The sequence below is a fragment of the Chionomys nivalis genome, chromosome 13, assembly GCF_950005125.1.
Source record: "Chionomys nivalis chromosome 13, mChiNiv1.1, whole genome shotgun sequence".
In the NCBI taxonomy this organism is placed as follows: domain Eukaryota; kingdom Metazoa; phylum Chordata; class Mammalia; order Rodentia; family Cricetidae; genus Chionomys; species Chionomys nivalis.
The window spans coordinates 18,690,649-18,715,124 of NC_080098.1; the positions used below are offsets into that span (position 1 = coordinate 18,690,649).

The 24,476-nt window shown below is 42.8% G+C and overlaps 1 protein-coding gene across 3 annotated transcripts in view; it reads left to right on the forward strand.

The window, feature by feature from the left end:
* The window catches only part of Itga8 (integrin subunit alpha 8), a 179,736-nt gene that overhangs the window by 122,748 nt on the left and 32,512 nt on the right, over window positions 1-24,476 (forward strand). The window contains exons 24-26 of one of the 3 annotated variants that reach the window (XR_009058197.1): window positions 4,968-5,068; window positions 8,492-8,597; window positions 13,486-13,518. Coding sequence is in view for 2 of the 3 variants with exons in the window: in XM_057787446.1 (XP_057643429.1) it covers window positions 8,492-8,597; window positions 13,486-13,644 (265 nt within the window). In the remaining variant the exon portion in view is untranslated. Of the gene's footprint in view, window positions 1-4,963; window positions 5,069-8,491; window positions 8,598-13,485; window positions 13,645-24,476 lie in introns of those variants that run through there. The other 2 variants (XM_057787446.1, XM_057787447.1) reach the window with 2 other exon arrangements.

Consider the following 24,476-nt stretch of genomic DNA (forward strand, 5'->3'; position numbering starts at 1 on the left):
TTCAAGACCAGCTAGAGTGTGCTACTCACTTTACTGACTGACATCAAATCACTTGTAAATGACTTTTACCAAATCTCACTCCCGGAAGAACTGGGTGAAAGTTTGCTCTCAGGATGGTCCAGCCTTAATCTCTGAGCCTGTTGGTTGGGTGAGACGTAGCGTGGTTCTGAAGGACCTAACTTGAGTTCCCTAGTCCCTAAGTGAAGCTGAGGAACTGCTTATACTTTTGCCATTTTGTTCTTCTTACCGAGGAAAATTCATGTTCATATTTCTACTAAGATAACTGACCTTTTTCTTGCTAACATCGAGATTTTTAAACACCTGTCTTTCTTTCAGGAGGTGCTGTAGAGCTCTGATTAGGGTTGGTGAGACTTAGTTCCCTCCTCGTATGTGAGATCAAACTCAGGTCATCAGACATCTTCAACCATGAGCTGCCCCATAAGAACTCATCTCTGACCTTAGGCTATCAGTCAGTCACAGATGTTTTCATAGTTAACTGGGTTTCCAGCTTGTTTTTAAACTTAAGTTGGAGATATAGATTGCATGTTGTAAAATTCACCCTTTGGAGAGCCCAGTTGGTAAAGTTAGGATACCGTGAGTCCATTGAAAATAACGATTCCTTTGGCCTCCTTTCTGATCAGCTCTTCTCCTGCTCCCATACCTGGCATCTTGATCTATTTTCTGACACTTTATTTTTGCCTTTTCCAGAATGTCACAGAGTGAACTCATTCGGAATGCATTTGGATTCTAATTAGCATAAAGAACTGGAAAAATAGCCATGTTCTTGCATATATATCAGTAGTCCATTTTGTGTCATTGCTGATAATGTTCCATCGAATAGTCACGCAATGAATGATTCACTCCCCATTTGGTGACCATAAATGTTGTCTTCAGGTTGTGCCCATTAAGAATAAAGCTGCTATGGATATTCACATACAAGTTTTTGTTGGGATATTTGTTCTCCCAAATGGAGCTACTACTGAGTTATATGGTAAATGCATGGTTATAAGAGCTTGCCCGATTACATTGTGGAAGGGCTGAAGGGCTAAGCCATGCCTTTTGTTAATTTCCATTAGCAGTGCAAGAGAGTCCCAAGTCTCCCATCCATGCCAGCATGTGAGAAAATACACTCACACACCCACACATGTATGCACACATGCATGCACACACATGCACACGCATACACACATACATTCTAGTAGAGTAAGTGTGCATTTTAGAGTCCATTTGCTTGAGGACTAGCTGTACTTTTATCTCTTCCAGGGTTGTTTGCCACTAGTCTCTCCTTTTTCCGTGAAGTATGTGCTTCGATCTTTCATCCATTCATTCACTATAAAATTGTTTGCCTTGTTAATGATTTGTTAAGAACCACTTATATGTCCTGGCTAGGAAATCACTTGCCATATATCTGGCCTTGAAATAATTTATCCCCATGTGATATATTTGACTCTATATTTTTTTTAACAATGTTGTTTAAAGAATGAAAATCTATTAACAGATTTTGTCATGGTTTGTGTGGTTGTGTCCTCTCTGGGTAATGGCTGTCTCTCTGGGCTTACCACATGCTTTCTTTCCCAGATCTTTAGCTTTATGTTTTTAGGTTCACAATTCCTTTCTGGGCAACTTTTGTGGCTGGTGTGAGGTAAGGCCCTAGGTGCATTTCACTCCTGCGTATCAGTTTCTTCTTGGCCTGTTTGCTGGAGAGCCCACCATTTCACCCCTTTCGTTACTGTGGCACTTTTAAAACAAATCATTTGTTCAAATGTAAGTATCTCGCCCTAGATATTTTTCTGTGCCATATAACAGGGATGGGAAGTTTTGAAATGGGGGACCATGTCCTCATGTTTTGGCAAGCATGTGAGTTGCAGTGACATTTTGTTGATTTCCTAGAATTTTTTTTATTGCATATGCATGTCGCCTGTGAACAAAATTGTTTTCCCTCTTACTTTCCAAACTGTATATGCATAAATTTAGCCAGCTATAAAGTTGCGAATCCCTCAAAAGAACTGGATCCTAGGTTTTTTTGTTTTGTTTTGTTTTGTTTTGTTTTGTTTTGATTGTCAACTTGTCACAACCTGTCACCTGGGGAAAGAAATCGTCTACTGAAGAAATGCCTCAATCAAATTAGCTTGTGACCATGTCTGTGAATGGCTGATTAATGACTGATGTGGGAGGGCCCAGCCTTCCTAGATCTCTTGGATGTCAATCCATCCCTAGGCAGGTGGTCTGTGCTGTGTAAGAAATCTGACTGAGCAGAACCCTGTGAGCTAGCCAGTAACAGCCCTCCTCCATGGTGAGCCCTGTGAGTCAGCCGGGAACAGCTGTCCTCCTCCTGGTTTCCGCTTCAGTTTCTCCTTCAGGTTTCCTCTTCAGTGTTCCCGCCCTGAAACTATAGGCTGAAATAGACCTCCTTCCCAAAGTTGTCTTTGGTCAGAATGTTGTAACACAGCAATGGAAAGCAAGTTAGCACAAGTAATGTCACACAAGCAGCTTACAGATCCTGTCCCTAATCTATCAAGCTCACAGAAACAGGTTACGGCTGGGGGAAAATCAGATTGACCTCACCAAAGGAAGAAGGATATAAGGAAGGACCTGGACAAGTGACAAACTCTGGCTTCTCTTTGTCCTTGTCTGGAGGGTATGACCTACTACTTCCCCACACTGATGTGTAACAGCAGGCGGGGAGTGCCCCCTGCCATGCCCTAAGCCTCAGGGGCAAAGTTTCCTTAGTCCTTGTAAAGAGGCATTATTGATGGATTGCCCGCCCGCCCAAGTGATCCATCTCCAAGCTGACCGAGATGATACGACCAAGTCTCCCATGTAAATTACACTGCTGAAGTTTCTGGATTAGACACCATCATAGCAACTCCTCTTGCTGGAATATCTAGTGTGTCCCAAAGCCTCAGACCTTGTCACTTCTGGCAGCCAAATGATATCTTAGAAATTATTGTGCAGAAAATGAGAACCAAGGCCAGACCTCTTCTTGGACTTGTTGACTGTCCTTTTGTGTTTCTCCTCTTCCAGCAAAGACTAGGCTCACTTGTTCATGATGGGGTAGAGCTGGTGCAAGGAGACATCCTTGCTTTATTCTCGCTCTTACAGTCATTCAGTCTTTCATGTTTAATCGGTTGCTAACATTATGGTTTCCATAGATGCTGTTTACCACGTTCTGGCTGTTCCCTTTCACGTTTTGTTCATATTTGCTTGAGAACCGCTAGAATGAATACCTATTCAGTTCAGTCCAGTGCTTTGCCTGTGCCTATGAAGATGATTAAATGGTTCTGTCTCCCTCTCCACGGGTCCATGAAAATTGTGAGCTGCTTAATTTTTGTTTTGAATGTTGAAACTAAGCTTGCTTCTGGAGAAGATACTCCAGACTTGAATTGGCTAGAATTATGCTAGTAACTTTCATGTTTATGCTCATGAGAAGTATTGATCTGTCATTTTCTTTCTTGAGTGTCAAGGGATACCAGATTCATTGAACGTATTGGAAGCATTCCTACATCCAAGTGTTCCTAACTTCCGAGCATCTCTCCAGCCTCAGCACCAGCACACACCCCACCCTTCAGAAGGCTGAGTGTTCCCTCTGGAATGTGTGTCTGAGTGTCATCCTCTCTCCCAGCCCCTTGTCTTCTCTTGCCTACCTCCAGCTGAGGTTTACTGTCTGCGTTTCTTGTTTTTTGACTCCCATTGGAAATTCTCTGCTCCCCCAGGGCAGGAAGTACTGATTTCAGAAGGGCCTGAGTAGCTCTCTTTCCCCTCTCTTGACTCAGATTTAAACAGTCTCTGACTTCTTGATACTGTGCCTCTCAGGGCTAGACCTAGCTTATTCCATCACTGCCTTGTTCTGGGGAACAAGGAGAAGGGTGTCTACTCTTCCAGCACCTGGCCACACATCTCTTTCTGCTTCTGCTCCTTCTTGTCTCCTTTGTGCTTTTCTGTATTGTTTTTCCCTAGTGGATTTGATCTTTCTCTCTCCTCCACCGACCCCCCCCCCCTCTGTGTGTGTGTGTGTGTGTGTGTGTCTGCCCCCAACTCCATCTCTCTCTTCTAGTTCTATCTAGAAATTCTATATTTGGAGTTTTGTTTTTACCTGTAAAAATATTAGCACTACATATTTTTCTTTAAGAGTGACTTAATCGAGGGCCAGTGAGATGGCACAGTCTAAAGCATTTGCAGTGCAAACAAGTATGACAACCTAAGACCCAACCCCCAGTCCCTACTCTAAGGAGTCAAGTATGGCATGCATCGCTGCAATATTAGCACTGCAGGAGAAGAAAGAGGAGGCTCAGTGGGGCATGCTGGCCAGTTAGTCCTTTCCAGTCAATAAGTTCCAGATTCAGTCAGAGACTCATATCAAAAACTGTTCTGGAAAGTGATAGACGAAGACACCTGCTAGTATCACCGGCATCCACATACATGGACATGCATAGGCACACGTACACGAGTATACACCACTCACTCACTCACACACATGCACAAACACACATACACATAGATGCACACACAAGCTCGGAAAAAGAATGACTTTAGCAACATTCTAAACTGCTGCTATGTTGGGTTTCCTTAGAACTCAGTTCTATTTTCTTACTTGCTCTATAATTTTTCCAATTCATCTGACTCAAGGGCAGTGATTTACTTGAAGTACAGTGATGTGGAGTTAGGAGTTAGTATTGTTTTATTTTTGTTGAGTTTTAATTTCATTCCCTTCTCTCTTTCTCAAAGAAAGCCACTGTTTTAAAAGCTCGGAGAAGAAAATATAGCATTTATTTCTGCTGTCTCCTGTGGTTTCAGAATTGTCACTAGTGCTCATGAACCCTTGCCTCTTCCCCGTTGTTATCTCAGAGTTTCGGCATTGTTTATTATTTGGGTTGGGTGTATTGTTTACTGGGCCTTGGGTGTGCTAAGTAATGCCCAGCCACACAGCTACCTCCTTGAGCTTCCTTCTACTTTTTCTTTCAAGGCAGAAGTCACAAGTTTTCAAAGTGGGCCTTGAACTCACTCACTCTGCAGCCTTGGAGCTTTCAGTCCTGCTGGCCCACTCTTGAGTAGCTAGAACTGCAGGCCTGTGAGTATCTGGGACTGCAAATCTGTGCCACCCAATACTCTGTAGTTCATTTTAGTTTTACAACCCCAAAATTATAGAAACCAGGCTGGGTATAGTAGTGTGTATACTTTAATCACAGCACTTGGGAGGCAGAGGCAGATGAATCTCTGAGTTTGAGGCCAACTTGATGTATAGAGCAAGTTCCAGGAGCACCAGGGCTATACAGAGAAACTTTGTCTCATAAAACCAATAATAATAGGCCGGGCGATGGTGGCGCACGCCTTTAATCCCAGCACTCGGGAGGCCGAGGCAGGCGGATCTCTGTGAGTTCGAGACCAGCCTGGTCTACGGAGCTAGTTCCAGGACAGGCTCCAAAGCCACAGAGAAACCCTGTCTCGAAAAAAACCAAAAAAAAAAAAAAAAAAACAAATAATAATAATAACAATAATGATGATGATACCACGTATATTAACTGCTTTGTAATTCTAAATTTAAATTTTTGTAAATAAATTAAATTTTTTCATATAATGGGGAATTTTTTCATATAATGTATAAGTAATTCCAAAGCATTGAAAGGCTGTAACTCCTTTCATTCTCACACATTCGTCTTAGGGAATTAATGTTTCCTCACGTATTTCTGCCATCGGGTACAGTGAAAAAAGAAATTTCTATTCCTTATTGGCAATAATCCAAACAGCTAATTAAAACCGGGTTTCTCGGGTGGATGCAGCTGTTTTAGTTGCTACATTAATGTCCAACAATTGACCATAGTTTATTCTCTGACAATGTAAATGTTCATTTGGCCATATCGCATAACAAAACTCTGTCCTCTGATTATGCTTTTAAAACATTGGTTCCAATGTTTAATTCTTCAAGGAACAAGTAGTTGCTATGTTGAAGCTCTTCCACGGTCAACCTTCAGGAATCCTCATTTTCTTTCGGTCACTGGAGTTTATTCCGAACAGTTTTATCATGCTCTATGTTAAGCCCATTTTTATTTGTTGTTGTTTTAATAGTTTAAAAATAATCTTAAGTAGAGTTTTCTTTGGAGGGGGTAAAAGTACTTAGAACTGTTCCATTTGACTCATTACTACATGGCATCAACTGGTCTTTGAGCCAGTTGGCAAACAATTCAAATGACGAAGGGTTGATTTAACACGGATCTGCATTAGGTGAGCTTAGCCTTCAGTGGCAACACTATGTAGATTTACCAAAATACACAGCCTTTTCAGACTAATCCAGTGGGATAGGCTGTATCAAGAGAGGAAGCAGCAGCACCCACAAGACGGTGCAGCAAGTAATACACTCGCTACCCAGCTTAAGGACTCAATTATTATCCCCAGGATCAAAACTAAAATGGTAGAAGTTCTGACTCATACAAGATATCCTCTGACCTTCACAGGAATATCATGGAAAATACACACACATACACACGCAAACCCCCCCACACACACACATGCACACACCATGGCAAATACACATGTGCATGCACGCACACATACATGTAATGGAAAATACACATACACACATGCACACACACAAACCATGGCAAATACACACATGCAAGTGCACATGCACACCATGGCAAATATGCACACACATGCACACATGCACACCATGTCTAATACACCCACACATACATGCAATGGCAAATACACACACACACAAGCCATGGAAAACACACACACACATACACACATTCTCACACACAAGAAAATGAATGAATGAATGAATGATAAGAGAAAAAATTAATAAGAGAAAAACCCATGAATAACCAAAACCTATCTTGGATTCTATCCATAACAGGTAGGGTCAACCTTGTTCAAGACAATAAATGATGCTCTTTGCTATTTGGAATTAAAAGAAATAGAAAACAGGTTCTATTATATTTTTAAAAGAATTTGCATCATATAACCAAATCCTTAGTTTTTAAGTTCCTGACAGCCAACAAACTTCAACAATAGAAAAACTATTTTTATTTATCCCAGAAAAAGTTTATTCCCCAAAAATGAAAACTTAAGCTTACACTGAAATTTCTGTATAAATGTTTGTAGAAATTTATTTGTAAGAGCCTCAAATTGTAAACAACCCAGATGGTTCCCAGTGAGTCAATGGTAAACAAACCATACCATAGAATCTTATTCAACAGTAAAGAGGAATAAACACTTAATACATAGAACAGCCTAGAAGAGAAAAAAGTGCTGGAGTTATAATTACTGAATATTTCCAAAGCAGCATTTGAGACCCAGGCAAGGATTTGTTCTGTTGAAATTAACTTTAGCTAAAAAATGAATATTCTTTCAAAGATACCTTTTTTCAATAGACTTCTAGAAAGCGGTATCTTTTAACATTCTACTTCGGGGACTGGGAGTGGCTCAAGGTAAAGCCCTTGCTGTGCAAGAATGAGGATCTGAGTTTGGACCCTCAGAACCCATGGAAAAGGCTGTGTGTGGCTGTGCAAACCCCACAACCCCAACACAGAACTGCAGAAATTGACAGACTCCTTGGGCTTGCTGCTGGCCAGCCCAGCATAGCCAAAACAGCGAGTGCAAAGTTCAGTGAGCTGTCCTGTCTCAAATATAAGGTGCAGAAGCAATTGAGGCAGACATATTAGCATCAAGTTCTGGCCTCCACCTACTCCAGAAGAGGGGAGTCCTTATAAGCACATGTGTACCCATGCACACACCACACACATGCACAGGTACACAGGATGCCACAAGCTAAATTTCACTCATCAAGTTTGTCTATGTATACACTGGAAATGCTAAGTTAATTTTGCACTTAGATGATGGCAATACTTAGTTCTGCCTCTCTTGTCCTACAAACTGTCTATAAGACAACTCTAGGCTGTGATCACACTTGATTCTACCTGGTCCTGAGTCTGTCTCTGCCCTCTTCAGGAACAGGAACCAAGAGACTCTACAAAGAAGAAATATATACAGACATTTTTAACCAGAGACTGTATATCTTTTCATCTAAATATTGAATACATCTCACAGGAGCCTAGATATATTTACACACACACACTCACACACACACACACCCTCTTTCTTACTCTGGGTTAAAGCAGGGATTATATAACCCTATGTCAGGAGACACATACACATACTTACAAAGAGTGGATAGCAGGCTTTATAAACGTACATATATGTGTTGAATTGTTTATGTCCATTCAATAACGCACTCTGCCCTGCTCCCTAGTCTAAAACAGTGACTGGACTGTAGGCCAGAGCATAAGAACGCACAGTGCTTCTGTGTCTCCACTCTTCCCTCGATCATTTTGGCACGCCTTACTAACAGTGTCTAGCCGTGTGTCAGATATAGTCCCAGGTAACTGGAGAGCAGTTTGCTTCCTCTGGAACCAGTGTGACTATATAGTAATATGTAAGGAAGACATCCTTAGCAGACGCTCATCAGTAATCAACCTAATATTACACATTCCAGAGTGTCCCACCCTCCGCAGATTGTTCTGCCCATCCACAACTGGGAACCAGAAAAGGAGCCCCACAAGGAGGAGGAAGTCGGTCCTTTGGTGGAACATATTTATGAGGTATCTATTTCTTTTTCAATTATTATTTTATCCGTTTATGCATTGGGGGTTCTGCCTACATATGTGTGTGTGTACATATATGCACGGCATGTGTGCCTGTGGAGGCTAGAAGGTGGCATCTGATCCTCTGGATCTGGAATCACAGGTGGTTGTAAACTGCCTCATGTGGGCACTAGAAACTAAACTCAGATCCACTGGAAGAGTGGCCAGTGCTCCTAACTCTTGAGCCATCTCTTCAATCCAAGAAAGTTATTTCCTATATTGATTTTTTGATGTTTTATTCATGTACTCCTTACTAATAAGAAATTCATAGAACCTCAGGTTCCAGTTCAAGGTCCAAACTTTATAACTTGTGCTGTTATGGCTATGGTGCCCTGCTGATTAACTACCCATAGACTGGTATGCCTATATTGACTGTCAATGAGTGCCCTGCTAAATAACTACCCATAGACTAGTATGGCTATAGTGGCTGCTGATGGCTACCCAGCTGAGTACCCAGAGACATGGACCCTCAGTCCTCAGTGGTGAGATCTATTACCGGGCAAGAAACATTTTATCTTATTAAGTGATATTTTAAAAATATTTTTATTTGTTCTCCACTTAATATTTGGAGAACCTATGCATCAAAAAAGCCCATTTCCTTTGACTGTATTTCTTTCATGCTTTCAGATGTCCTCAAGCTTACCCATATATAAACTAAATGTCACTTATCTATGAAGTACTATTAGAATACCCCATTAATTAGTCATTATTGGACCAAAATATGGATATAATTTATGAGGCAAGAACATGATACAATGATTTTTACTTTTTTATTTGTATAACTGAAGTTGAAAGTGAATGATTTATTCTGAGATCCAAATACTCCATGGGTTAGTCAACTGTCTTCAGGGGAAACAGCATCCTGCAAAACGAGCCCAATATTCTTTCCCCACACAAAGTCTTAAACTGTTAATAGTGAGATCACTTGTTGACATGTTACCTAAAACATTTAAATTTAATATAAACAATAGACATATGACAGAGGCTTAATTTAGCAGTTATTTAGATTTTTCTTTGAAGTTAATACTATCAGCCATGTAGTAATTCGTTTTCAGAGAACCCAGCATGGAATTTCAGAAAAATAAAATTCCAGTCTACTTTCTAATTGAGATCCTTTCTCCATTCATCCTCTGTTCCTCCATGCCTCTGAACCAATTGTTCCGAACATAACTCTCTTTTTTAAAATAGAAAGCAGATTTTAATACAATATGTTTAGATTATGGTTTCCCTTCCTCCAACTCCTCCTAGTTCCTCTCTGTCTCCACACGCACTCAGATCCATACCCTTTCTTGCTCTCTCTCATTAGGATACAAACAGGCATTTAAAAATAATAATACAAGAAAACAATCAGAACAAATAAGATCCAAGGAAAAAGCTTAAGAAGCATGTATAGGCAGAGACACACATGTGCATCTGCACATAGAAAGCCCATAAAAACACAACCAGAAACTATATATATATGCAAAGGACCTGTAAGAGGGAAAAAAAGCCCTGACAAAGCGTTATGAGACGAAGAACTTCAAAATGCCATTGCATTCATTATGTGTTTCCCATCTACTGCTGAGTGCGTACCCAGTGAGACTCCCCTGGAAAAAAATCATTTCTCATTTGTAAGTGATTATCAGTTGGGGTATCTAGCTTCAAGGTTAGGGATGGGAGCATGTGTCTACTTCCTCTCTCAGTGCTGGGATCCTACCTGGCAAAGATCCATGTAGGAACTGTGTTTGCTGCCAGTCTCTGTGAGTTCATATGTGGATCAATCCTGCTGTGTTTGGAAGCCCTTGTTTTCCATGTCCTCCACCACTTCTGGCTCTTATAATCTTTTTACCTCTTCTTCTGCAGTATCTCCTAGGCTTGGGAGGGTGTGATGGAGAGAAACATCCCATTTGGGATTGAGTGTTCCAAGGCCTCTCTCTCTCTGCATACTGTCCAGATGTGGGTTTCTGCATTTGTTCCCATCTGCCTCAGAAGGAAGCTCCTCTGATAATGGATGAGCAAGGCATTGATCTATGGGTACAACATAATGCCAGTAGGAGTCATTTTCTTTCCGAAAATAGCTTTCATCTTGTGACAGGAGTGCATTAGGTACTTTCTCGTAGCTGTGATAAAATACGCTGAGAACAGTGGCTTAAGGGAAGAAGATTTATTTTAGCTTATAGTCCGAGAGGAATGCAGTTCATCATGGCAGCAAAGACATGGCAGCGAGCAGGGAGGACATAGAGGCAGGCACAGGAGGCTGGCTAGTCTCATTGCATCCATACTCAGGAGTCAGAGAGAAATGCAAGCTCCAGCTACCTCCTTCTCTTATACAGCCCAGGGGGGAAGCCGCACCTACACAGTGAATAAGAACCCTTCCCACAACAATGCAAAATCAATATAATCCCTGTATCTCGGGTGATTCTAGCTTCTGTCAAGTGACAGATGACATTAACCATTACAAAGGGCTATGAAGACCCCCTCCCTCCTGGGTTAACAATGAAGACTTTCCCAAACTTGAGCTCCTCCTCCTTGGAGAGAACAGTATTGGCATAAACTCCCTTCATCTATACCTTCAGAAGCCCTGGCCTGAACTTAGGTTCTTCTGATAACAAAAAGGCAGCCTGTCTGTAGGGCCACAGAAATGGGTCCTGTCTACCTTGACTGAAGAGCAGAGAATTTAAGCCTATTCTGGCTCTTTCAAGGTTACTGACAAGAGGTCTGACTTAAGGTGTGGCTACAAAAAATATCTTGATCTAGGGTGTGCTTAATTGTGTTTTGGATATTGAGTTGACCCACAGAAGTGAATCCCTTCCACCCTGACCAAAGGGCAGAGAATTGAAGCCTATTCCTGCTCCTTCAAGGATGTGACAGATGGTTTGACCCAAGGAGAGACTGCCTACCAGTTGCTTGGTCTAAGGCGTAGTCACTGCGCATCCTGCCTTAACAACAAAATGCTTAACTCAGAATATAGTGACTTGATGTTTCACATATCGAAGCAAGTAATTGCCCTGTTGTTCTTTGAATCATGTTAAAACAGTCATTTTGCCTTTCTCCTTTTGGATTGGGGTATATAAGCATATGAAAAATAAATGAAGTGAAATTCAGTATTCACTGGATTGCCCTCCAGTTCTAGTTCATAGACAGGTTCTAGTCTATGTCTTTGTTCCTTTTCTTTCATATCTCTGTTCTTCCTACCTAATATGTCTAACCCCACACACCTCTACCCTGGAATGTGCAAACCCTCTCGAAGCTGGACCCTGACACCTTTCCCATTGTCACTCGGGTCAAGAACTTCACAGGGACAATAGCAAGCTGTTGAATCATTATGAAATTGTGGGAGTCAATTTCCTCTTAGGAATGGTAAAACTTCAAAGCTTGGGAAAAAAATGCTCAGATTCAATCATTTATGTGCAGTTCTGCTTCTGGGATTAGCATAAACATCATGAAAGTTTAAAGCAGGCACCAGGATGCCCCATCCCTCCTCCCAGTCCCCAAGTATTTCTTACACACTAATCTCAGGTCTCATAGCATGCTATGTCAGTGGATGTCATGCTCCTTTAATGCTGTGAATTACACAGGCCATCAAATAAAAACTGAAACCACACTGCTTCATAGATTCTGATGGTAATTGTCAGAACGGCGGGGGTGGGGGGACACAAAGATCTCTACTAATTTTGAAGAGAATTTGTAAACTCATAATTCCTTCCAATGTGCTAAGTGTTTGCAGGAGAATGGCTTCTGTGTCCTCTGAGCAGAAGTCATGTGTTTAAAATGTTCGTCTTCATGAGATGTGGCCTTCCTTTCTCTGGGATTGGCTAATGACAGCACATCAGCTTTGAAACACTCACTGGCAGAGAATTGTAAGGCGCACAGACCGGCTTTGGTGCTTGATGGATGGCCCTTTTCCCAGAGGGTGAAAGAGAGTGCATCCCATATGGTTGCAATTGACAAGCCAGTAGTCAGGCAGGAGGAGGCCAATTCCAAATGTAAAGAAAGGATGACTATATTTTGGAAGCCTATAATTAAAATTTCATTTCTAGTGCTACCGTTAAATTTACATAAATTCAAGGTAAGCATAGCAGTGATTGCACAGACAGAGTACAGATGGGGCCTCTCTAATCTGAAAAACATTGGAATGTACTACAAAGTCCAATTGTTTTGATACCAGCTCCAAGAAGAAAATACCATACCTGGCCTCGTGGGACAGACCGTAGCCAAAACACAAACACGTTAAAAATACAATGGGCTGGGCAGTTGGCTCAGTGGGTAAGACCCTTGCCATGTGGGTGTGGCAGCCTGCTTGTCATCCAAGCGTTTAGGAAGCAAAGACAGGAGATCCCTGGAGCAAGCTGAACAGCTATGTCCAGCCCTGTAGCAGTGAGCCCTGAGTCCAAGTAAGAGACACTATCTCAATACATACGTGTGAAGCAGTTCAGGAAGACAGCTGATGCCAACCTCAGGCCTCCACAGGCACATGTGTGCACAGGCGGCTGCACACGCCCAAATACACTTAAATAAGTAAAAAAGATCTAAAAAGTTGCCTTCAAGCATAATAAGGTGTGTCTGAAATATCAGTGAATTTTGTGATTGCAATTGGGTCCCATCCCTGGGTATTCTGAAGCTTAAAATACTTCTGGTCCCAAGCCTTTCTGATAAGAATTGCTCCATCTCCTGGTCTTGAGGAAACACAAGCTCAGAGCTTCATGCTCTCCCCTGAATATCTACGTACTGTGATTTCAGAGCTCCTCCTGCCTGGGGGGACTCTGTGTTCTACTACCATAGCCGACACCAACGACATGCGCTTTTCCAAACAGACCCGTGAGAGACAGAGTTGGACCACATCTCCTAATGTGTCACCTTCTTGCAGCTGCACAATATCGGGCCCAGCACCATCAGTGACACCATTCTGGAAGTGGGGTGGCCATTCTCGGCACGAGATGAGTTTCTCCTCTATATTTTTCATCTTCAAACTCTGGGGCCTCTGCGATGTCAAACAAATCCTGAGATCAACCCACAGGATATAAAGGTAGGAGCGTGGTCTAAGCAGTGGCTCAACTTAGCTTGCTTCCGTGATCGCTGAGCAGAACTTTTCTCTTGGTTTTAAACCTAGTGTAAAGTCTCAACCTGAACAAACGTTTACTGCTCCTAGCAACCTGTCAACTACTGAACCTTTTTCAATGATCACCTTTTATAGACCGTTTCATCAATAGCACAACCAAACCAAAATCATAATTAGGTATGTCGCATTTGGGAGAGTTAGTATAAAATGCTATTTTTAAAAGTCTTCTTTGGGATGTTGCCCAAAGACATGAGGATCTTTGCCAAGATGGGTTCTCGCAGCTGTTGTCAATAGCAAGTGGTAAAATGTGAGAATTTGCCAAAAGCTGTCTCCCTGCGCTGAGAACCCCTAGATTGGAATGTTCAGGGCTCCCATGGTAGTGAAAGCTTATAGAGAAGCCCAAAGCAGTGCAGTGCAGGCTTGAAAACCTTCTGGGGGTCTAGGAACAAGTATGGCCAGTGCAGGACCAGTGTCTATGGCACTTACAGGGCCAAGGAAGGACCTTGGCCTATTGGAATGCAGAGTTAGGGCAGGGCCTGAGAAGTCTATTAGAAGCAGAAGCAGAAAGTGTTCTTAGAGGTGTGTTGGAAGGCAGGGTCAAAGGAAAACCTGGGGGTCTAGAAAAAGCTGATAGGGCCTGACCTGAGGGTCTATAAGGAGGCTCGGTAAGAGCAGGGCCCAGGGCTTTATTCAAAAGCTGGTTCTGGAAGGAGCCTGGGAGTCCATCAAGAATAGGTTCTGGGCTGGGCCTGAGATTCTCCCTCTCAGCCTGTTTCTGCCCCCTGTCCAGGTAGCTGCTCTGCTGGCCACTCGTTCATTACCAAAGAGCCCCACTGTCCCAAAGGCAAACCCATCTAGATTAAGGTTCAAATCTGGCTCAGGTTCCTTCTGGGAAGTAAAGGAATGAAGTAGCACAAGCCCTTGAAAATGTCACATTTGCAAGAAAACAAAAACAAAACTTTTGTGAATCGGATGTTGTCCTCAGAAGACAGCCTCTCTTGAGAACCTTCTCCTAGTAGCTACAAGGGCCCAGTGTCTCTGATGCAGGGACAGACTTCCTGAACCACAATCTTAGCCATCCACAGGGCCCAGCCACAGGCTGGGGGTCACTGACACTCTGAATGGCTTCCTTTTTCACCCCCCACATGTTCTGTATGTAGGGGCAAGAGGAAAACAGGAGGCTCTGCAGTAAGGGACCCGATGGGTGGTGAGCCACCCTCTTTATGGAACAATGGTAAATAAAGCCATTGTGGGACATGAAATTAGTTCAAATACTTCCTGGAATTCTTGTCTCATTTCCTCTTTCTTTCCCCTTTATTGCGATGATCTCTGTCCTCAGGGACACCAGCTTTTTAAAAAATACTGTCTTCAAATGAGAGTGTATACTATTTAGGTGACTCAGATCTCCGCACAGTGCGCCCCGTGTTTAATGTATCTCACACACAGTCTTGAATCACATGCTCCAGCAGAAGACTCCTAACTCTCAGAGTGCAATGTTTGGCTTACGTCTGACAGTGTTTATATATGTTTGTATATATTATGTAACTTGTTTAATGTGCACTATGCTGACTGTAAGGTTTCTTTTTCGACTGTGGCAATTTAACAATCACTCTCAGTGACAGGGACAGCACTAACAGATAACTTGCATTAAATGTTGACAGATTCGTGCAAACTGAGTGGCGGTGTATACTAAGCACCTGGCATTCTCTGCTCCCTACTTATTCCTTAGTGTGCTAATAGCTTTACATTAAAAAGCTGCCCAAGGCTAGGAAATTCTTTTAATGCAACTTAACTATGCTTCTTTTAAAAAAAAAAGCTTTCAATCTGTGAAAACTAAATATAAGATTTTATGACATTATGAAATAACAGCTCCCTAACATAGCTTAATTAGAGGAATGTACAAATCCCTAAGGTGTAGAAATGTTCTTAACATAAAGATTTGCTTTATGCATATGAGTATTTTGTCTGCATATACATATGTGTATCACGTGCATACTGGGTGCTTGAGGGGGTCAGAAGAGGATATCGGGTCCATTGAAATCGGAACTGGGGATGATTGGGAGCTGCCAGATGGGTGTTGGGGACAGAACCCAACTTGTTTTGGAAGAGCAACCAGGGTTCTTAACCCCTGAGCCATTTTCCCAGCCTCCTTAGTATACTTTAACAACATTTAATATGTTCCCAGAGAAATTTCAAAAAAAAAAACCCTCTTATTAGTAGACATTAAAATGATAATCTTTAGTTGTAGGCCAGTAGCACTCATAATTTAGAGTACCTGAATATTGGTTTTCTCTAAGATATTAAACAGATTAGTGGCACTGCTTTTAACTTATTCAGCAGGCATTCCTTCCCTGACAGCAAGATAAACAACTTGCCCTAGATTAAGTATGAGTAGAAATTACTGAAAAACAGATTACAACAATTTTTTTTCAACATACAGGTTTGAAAATCTTAAAATGGTAATAGCAAGGCTAATTGATAGCTTTTCTATATTGTTTTTGTGTATGTTTGTGTAAAGAGTGTGTGTGTGTGTGTGTGTGTGTGTGTGTGAGAGAGAGAGAGAGAGAGAGAGAGAGAGAGAGAGAGAGAACTGGTGTCTTCCTCTATCATCCCAGATGTTCACTAAACCTGGAGCTGACCTATCCAGCTAGCCTGGCTGACCAATGCATTCCAGGGAACCTATGTCTTTGCCTCCCCAGTGCTGGTATTACATACAGCACCAGGCCCAGGGGCACATGTCTATAATACCACAAGGTCTATTTTATGTTGGCCAGCTACTTCTGAGCATGTGGCCTGCTCTGGAGTGTGGGTGATATGCCCAGTGTTCATTAGAGAAAATCAGTTTTCGCTAGTGGACTGATTCTCCCAGCAGCAGGTATCAATTGCAAACTGTTCCTTGGTTAGGGGTGAAACTTTGTGTCCATTTTCCCTTCTCACACTGTTTTTTTTCTGGCTTGAGTTTGGGCAGGTGGTGTACACACTGTCACAGGCTGAGAGTTCTTACCAGCCCTACTGTGTGTAGATTATATTGCTTCTTTGGAGCCATCCATCACCTCTGACCTTCATAATCTTTCAGCCAGTTCTTCTGTAGCCTTGAGGGAAGAGATTTGATAAATATATCCCTGTTTGGGCTGACTGCTCCAAATTCTCTCATTCTCTGCACATTGTCCTGTTGTGGGTCTCTGTACTAATAACCGTCTTGTGCCAAAGAAGCTTCTCTAACGAGTGTAGAACAATGCACTGATCCTCTGTCCGTTGTACCTTCACGCATCCTTCTGAAAAGAAACCTGCTGAATCTAATTGGTGCTGCCCTTATGCGCATGAGCATGGGTCCCACCAAAGCAGGGGCAGTCACCCAGTAACCACACATCCAGAGAGAAATGGCAGCCCAACCAAAACCATCAGCTGCCGATACTTCATCTTCTAAGGGTGGAGCCTCATGATCCCCTCCCCCATTCATGATGGAATTTTAAGTACCTGCCCTTGTACAGGCAGCCATCGCTGCACTGAGCCCACGAGGGCACGTGCCTTGTCACATCAAAGGGACATCATTTCACATCACCCTTCCCATCCTGCAGCTCCTGCATCCCTTCCCACCTCTCTTCTGCAATCTTACAGGAGTTCTGAAACCTGGAGGTGCTCGGAGTGGGCCAGGAAGTGACCGGAAGTGGGTCAGTTGATGATACAGATTCCCATTTGGGACTGAGCACTCAATGGTCATTTATTATGAACACTTTGACCAGCGGAGAGTCCCTGCGTTAACTGCAGCCTACTCTGTCATGCTTCAGTAAGGAAGGTGCCAGACGCTGTCTCCCGAAACATCTGTATTCCTGAGCAGTCCATCTTGTGCCACCATTCAGACCACTTTAGTCAGCACCCCACCCCACCCCCTTTCTGTGCTCAGAGTCAACGTGTTCTCCCATGTGAATTCTTGGCTGTGCTCACTTCTGGCTGAAGGGATTTCTGACTTTGCTGTCTCCGTACAGCCTCCTAACCGACTTTGCTTTGCTTTGTTCTTCTGTTCTTTTTTGACACAAGTTCTCACTGTGCAGCCCAAGTTGGCCTCAAACTCTCCATTCTCCAGACTCGGGCTAATGAGTTCTTGAATTATAGGGGGCCTCACCATGCCTGCTCCTCTCACATACTCATGGAAAAGAAACCATCCAGAGTTTTTGAGAAGCATTTTCTAGGCCACCCACTTCAGGAAACCAGAGCCACCAACTATAAAGCCTTTGAAATGATGTCGCTATCCCCTTAGAGTCTACCAAACATAGGCACACTTGCCCATTTCTCTACCCAAATACTCACTATCACAGAATAAACAAATATTTTTTCTATTTTTTATAATCACTCATATGACCATTGTCCTGGATATTGCTATTTTTATTGCAAATATAGAGCTTTATGGCATAAAAACCATATTGAAGCTTAAGTAGGTTTTTTCCCTGGGACTTTTATTTTTTTGTGGACTGGCTTGAGAACTGAGCTACCATTTAAAACATGATTTTTCAAGAGAAATGCTTTCTTATTGCCAACTATCTCCCCAAACCCTCTGAAATTTGACCTGTGTGCAAACAAAGATGTGTTCCAAATCCAACAAAAGCCCGAAAGGCTTCTCACATGCACACCAAGGTCCAGTAAGTCTGACCTTAACAGGGCTCAGTTTGCACAGTAGGAACTGGTTATTCTATCAAGTTACTCCGATGCTCCCCCCAAGTTCGAGGAGGGAACACCAAGTGCCTTTATAAAGCTGCCGGCATGATGATTCTAACCGACGCCGGCTTTAGGCAGTAATGACCAAACGATCTCACCCACATTCACCTCCCTTGCTGCTCAACCACAGAGCATCAGCATCCAAGATGGGATGGGACAAGGGTGGCCATACATAGATGCCACTAGACAACAGGGAATTATTTTTAATTTTCCCACATCACCCTAAGCTTCATGGAGATTCATTCAGCTTGGCCTGTGAGACATCAGAGTCTGAGGAGAAGTAGAAATGTGGAGAGAAGAAGACAGAGCGACACAGCCCCTGTTTGTCACTCAAGGAAGCCAATGCCCGGCTGAGGTCAGCAGAGAGCAGTAAAAGTGGGTTAGACTCATTCGTTCTACTTGCACATTGGCCTCCCAATCCAAAGGTTGGGGCTGTGTTATGTAGCGATGCTCTCAACCTCTTGGGGTTTGGTTACCTGTCTTTTAGATCCCAGAAGGAGGATCAAAGATCCGTGAAGTTCTGCCTACACAGTTCATGGTCTAGGTCTGAAGGAAAGGATTTAATGTAGCAGTTTCTCCTCTCTCCACCATCTAAAACATTCTGAAACATTCAACTGTCTGCAGCATTCAGACCAATCCATTAAATCTAATTTGTTCCAGATCCTTCTTGGAATAAGATTTTAAAGTTGAATAAAATGTTTCTCAGCTATACTAAAGATGGTAAAATGATTTTTTTTCAAACTACCAATTTTGTTATTTTGGTGGACTTTATCCAGGGGTTTGAATAGCCTTTCAAACATGCTATGATCTTTAGATAAGATGAGGTTGAAACAGTAAACCCAACCAAAGAACCTTGAGTTTCACGAAGAATAAAGGATTTTGAGTTTTTCAATGGGCAAGATTTTGTAACAAACAGCTCAGCTGTGAGCTGGTGAGGAAGAAGGCTGAAGAATTGGAGACTGTGAGTAGCGAGAAAGGCGAAGAAGCTCAGAGCCGATCTACAGTAGAACCCAGAACACCTTCCAGGGATAACTTCAACAAAAGAAGGATCCTCAGGTACAAAGACCAAGAAGCACGAGAGTCCCATGTATGCATTGTCCTTGGAAATGTAAGGAGGTTGCCTCTGAATCTCTCCTTGTTTCAGCAAGACTGATCTCACAGGAAGTCCAAATTGCAACCAGATCATACAAACAGGAATGGCAAAAACCCAGAACCCATTCATCTGTCAAGGATTATAGCCCTGCAAATAGTTTTCTAGACTCAAGTGGCCAGCAGACAGTGGCTTGGCAAATTTGCATAGTTTGTCTTATCCCTAAGAGTACTTTCTTGTCATTAACTGCCTCTGTCTACTGTTTCTCGTCAATTCCAAACCAGGGGATGCCTGTCAGCTCCAAAACAACAGCCCTAGCTCAGTCACCCCGAGGCCCTCACCTAAAATACACCTTTCAAACGAAGACATGGAAAAGAAGAAGAATTCACCTGTCTTTGTCATTACATACCAATTTCTTTTCAGGCCCTTTGGAATCCTTTTAAAGGGCTGGAATGTTCACAGCCACAGTTTATATCATAGCTGAAGCACCCACAATGCCTGTGACTTGCCCCTATCATAGTCAGGTGTCAACTACATGCTCCCCCTCCTCCTTTGAGAAAATATCCTAGCCATCCACGGTTTTAGAAGGTCTGAGCAAGACAGCCCACCTGGCTCTGGTTTTCTTTTCCAGTTACGATGCTATAGTTACCATCTGTGCTTGCTGTTGATCTTCTTCATTCTGAAGAATGACAGCTAAGGAAGTCCATTGACTTCCGCCTACATGCACATATCACATCAATCTCTGCAAACCCATAGATATTATACAATGGAAAAACACCACATCCAAAGGCTAAGGAAGCTTCAGCACCATCAATGGGGTACACTGATTCTTGTATTTAGACTGCATAACTCGGGAAGAAAAAAGCAGGGTTTTCGTTCTGCCCACAACCCTTAACATGTATGTCTTAATTGCAGGGTACATTGGCCCTCTAGGCTTGCCTCCACTTAGATATAATTATAGTCCCTGAGTATAGTCTGTTCTTTCGTGTATACTGGGAATACCTGGGCTCCAAAGACACTACAAACAAGAAAAAGATGAGATACAAGACTTAACTATGGATTCTCAGGGCCACCAGTCTCATTTCACCCAACTTCTTTCCTCAAAGACCATCTTTCCCAACTGTACTGCACATTCTGGCTACATATTGTTCCTTTAATCCATAAATTTAAGCTACACCAGAGTGAGGAGTTTGGGGGGAAACTATGAAAATGAAAAAGTCTTGTTGAGGTCAAATTCTGAGTAGCAGCTGCAGAAAGAAGCGTATTTACTAACAATTATTTCCTTGTTGCAGAAGGAAGTTGTTTGTTCTTGGGGAGCTACTTGAGTGTTTATTTACAGCTTCTCATGGCATTGAACCAATTTGCTCTTGACAGCATGTCTGCCTCGCCCGAGGACTCTGAGTCCAGCCTCCCTTACCTCCACTCATCTCCGGCTGAGGAAACATTCAGTCTGTGCGACCATGGCCAACTGGGAAAGGGACTCCACCATCCATCAAGAAAATGGATGGGAATTGTTGTTTACATTTCTTGGATAACTTTTCCCCCTTTGTTATGTTTTGTTTTGTGAAATAATTTCTGGAATGCCATTTGAGGAACTCGGCTTGTAAGCTATTTGAAGACCCGTTGACTACGGTGCTCAACAGAGATGCTTTTTCTATCTTCTAACCAGTGGTATGAAATGAAAGGGGCATGTTCTGTTGACACCTGTTGTGTGGGGGCCCTGTTTTCTGGATAGTTGGAGAACCTATGCTTATCCAGAGACCGTGTATTAATACTGACAAATTATAATGGACCCCAGCACATATGTTCTTTATTTCCACATAAGCCGCATCTGATGAAACCACACAAAGAGTTCCTGGTCTGGGGCCTTTGTTTTATTAATACTGATAATAATTATAAGTTATAATTTGAGACTAGAAAATCACAACTAGTGACTAGGGAAATGGCACAGTTGGCAAAATACTCACCATGCAAACATAAAGACATGAGTTTAACCCCAAGAACCTATGTAAAGAAATCACCCAGAGACAGAGCCAGGCAAATCCCCAGGATTTTCTGGACTGCCAGCATAGCCTGCTGGAAAGTTCCAGGTCAATAAGAGACTGGGTCTCAAAGCAAACAGAAAAACCCAGGAAACCCCAAAGTGGATGCCACTTGAGAAACAATAGCCAAAACAGTGCTCTAGCAACTGTGTGTATGTTCACACACACTTGCAACTCTCACCCATATATGACTTACACACACATACACACACACACTAATCATGACCCAATTTTTCCAGTACTTCCACTCTGTACATTAGTTTACTTCTAGAGGCCAGAGCAGTAGATAACAAGTTTAAGGTTAGCCTACACTTCATAATGAGACCCCCATCTCAAAGGATAAGAAAAGAAAGAGAAGTTGCGCATAGTAAATCTGAAGTCCATGGCAGCAGACACATACAGAAATGTAATAGAAAACATACGAGGAACTAGGGATTTACACAATTCTTAACTGTCTATCGAAGCTCAGTTTTTTAAATCTTGGGCTATAAACACTTTTCTACCAGATACTCCATTTATGAGCATTTGTGAATAATTCCTTTGTTTATCCTCCTGGCAAGACCAGGCTCTGTCATTGTCCTGGGAAATCCTAGCATCCCTGAAGCTGACACTTCTTTGAGTTCTCACCCCTCTCCATCCAGCAGCTCACAATCCTAGGACTTCGGCCATTGTTCTCTAGATACTTTACCTCCATCACACTCAGCATCCTGTTCTTCATCCATTCTATTCATATAATGGTCTCACCGTCTCTCTCCAATGAACCTTCCTCTCTTAATATGCATGCTTTCTCTGAAGCATTCAGCCCAGTTCAGCCCAGTTCAGCCCAGCCCACTCTTAAAGCTACCTTTGGCCAAACTTTCTTTCTGGTCATGCTGAGAATGCAAGGTGATTTACCTGGACGTTCTTTTAGAAACTTCCAAAGTTTCCAAGTGACTGCCCTGGAAGTCCCAGTGAGATGTACTTTTATAGCCCAGCTTCTTCACTTTTAGCTGGTGGTCCCATTATATCCCAGTGGTTGGAAGTATCCGTGGGTTCGCCCTTGTCACAAGGAGGTCCTGCCCTCCTCAGTCTCTATATTAACTACTCCAAGCCTCTGCTGCACTCTCTGAACTGCCTCTCCAGTTCCCATCACATTGCTATTGTCCTGAAGACAAGCGTGTCTTCAAATGATCAGTTTCCACATCACAAAATCCAGCCCACAATACGAACATCTAATATTCTTTCTCATCTTCAACTTCTCTCTGCAACGCTTTTGGAGAAAAGCTATTCCCTTCTGCTGCTCCAGGCTTAATTTTTCTACATCAAATGTCCCCATTTCCTGTCTTCACCTTCTTCTCCTCTACCTTCCCTCCCTTGAACCTTATAAGCCTCAGAATTTCTTCTGCATTAAAATAAAAAGTAAACCAAATAATTCAACCTGCATCCTTTTCAAGAGTGGACTTTGCCTACCCACTTAAGAAAAGTTCATCCCAACTCTAAACCTCTAAAAACTAGTTTTTATTTGATTACTTGGTCGCTTCATTTGGGTGTGTGTGGGGCGGGGGGTAGGACCTCACAATACAGCCCTGGCTAACTGAAACTGTCTATACTGACTTTGACATGGAAAGAGACTGCTTTAACATGAGAATGACCAAGGGACTTCATTTGATGCTCTTCTAAACAATTGTTACTTATCCAAACCCTCTTAAGTGATCATGATTCAATTTTCACCCAAGGAATCTCCCACTCAGGAAAGGACCACAGTTCCTAGCGGACATATCCAGTCAATACTTATGTCCCTCACCAGGTTTCCCTCCTCTGCAAGATCTGGGTGACACTGAGAGTCCTTTGTTTTTGAAAATTTGCCTTTTCATTCCTAATGGGCTTCCTCCCCACCCCAATCTCCCCAAGTTTTCCTTGTTAGATCTCCCTCTGCTTGTTTTCTGGTGTTTCCTGGGAAAGACCATGTAACTCTCTGTTTCTTACTTTATATTTATTGCGTCGCTGAGACCAGTCGGTGGCAAGTGTGGATGGGCCTGATAGTTACTTACAGACCACAGAGATCAAGCGCCACATGAAATAGAAGCCCAGAGCTTCGTGACAGCTCAGGAAGGGAAACCAGAGAGTCAAAGGCCTCTTGGCGTGATGAATCTGGGGAAGCCAACGAGAGCAAGATCCAGCATGTCATGACCCTCGTCACCCTGAAGTGTCTGGATTCCATCCCTTTGTCCGTCTGGTAGATTCTTCCAAGCCTTTGGAAACACTGATCATCACTGTTTTACCTTCTGTGGTACATTCCACATCTGTGATGCTGGGATTTCTTTCTTCACCCCGGACACGAGTGTAATCGTGCTGCTCCCGTTATGTGTAGACAAACCAAGCAAAGGACGGCTCAAGCTTCAGGGTGGAAGTGGGAGGCAGGTTTCTGCACTCAGTTGCTCACAGGTAGTCTGAACTTTGTCACTGCGGCACAACGCTGAGTCTCCACAAAGTTTATACTTGAGAACCGAGCAAATAAAATAGTAATAATGAACAATCTCATGTTTATTATTACATTATTAATTTATTAATACAAAGTAGTACATTCACTACTTTGTATTGCGCCTCATTCATAGTTTTCCCCTGCTGCTTATGCCCTGTGAGCCGCAAGTTAGGCAGATCTGCAAGCAAATGATGTCACTAGGATATTGGGGGGCAGGAGTTCACACACAATTTGGAATCCCAAAGTGTGTTTTCAGCCAGAAGTTGTGCTCAGCAGGAACACTGTTCTGGAATAAAAACGAAGAGTGGAACGTGAGCTGTCATATAGCAGTGCGTGCATTGGGACACAAGTCTCCTCTCAGGGGCGCTTCTCACGAGCAAGGGAACAGGGTCGCAGTCATGAAGACAGCAGGCTAACTCCAACCCTTTCTAGACGCCTCAGGGTTTATCTTTCCACACAGAACTTGCCTTCGTTTAGCCAGGCCCCTCCCTCA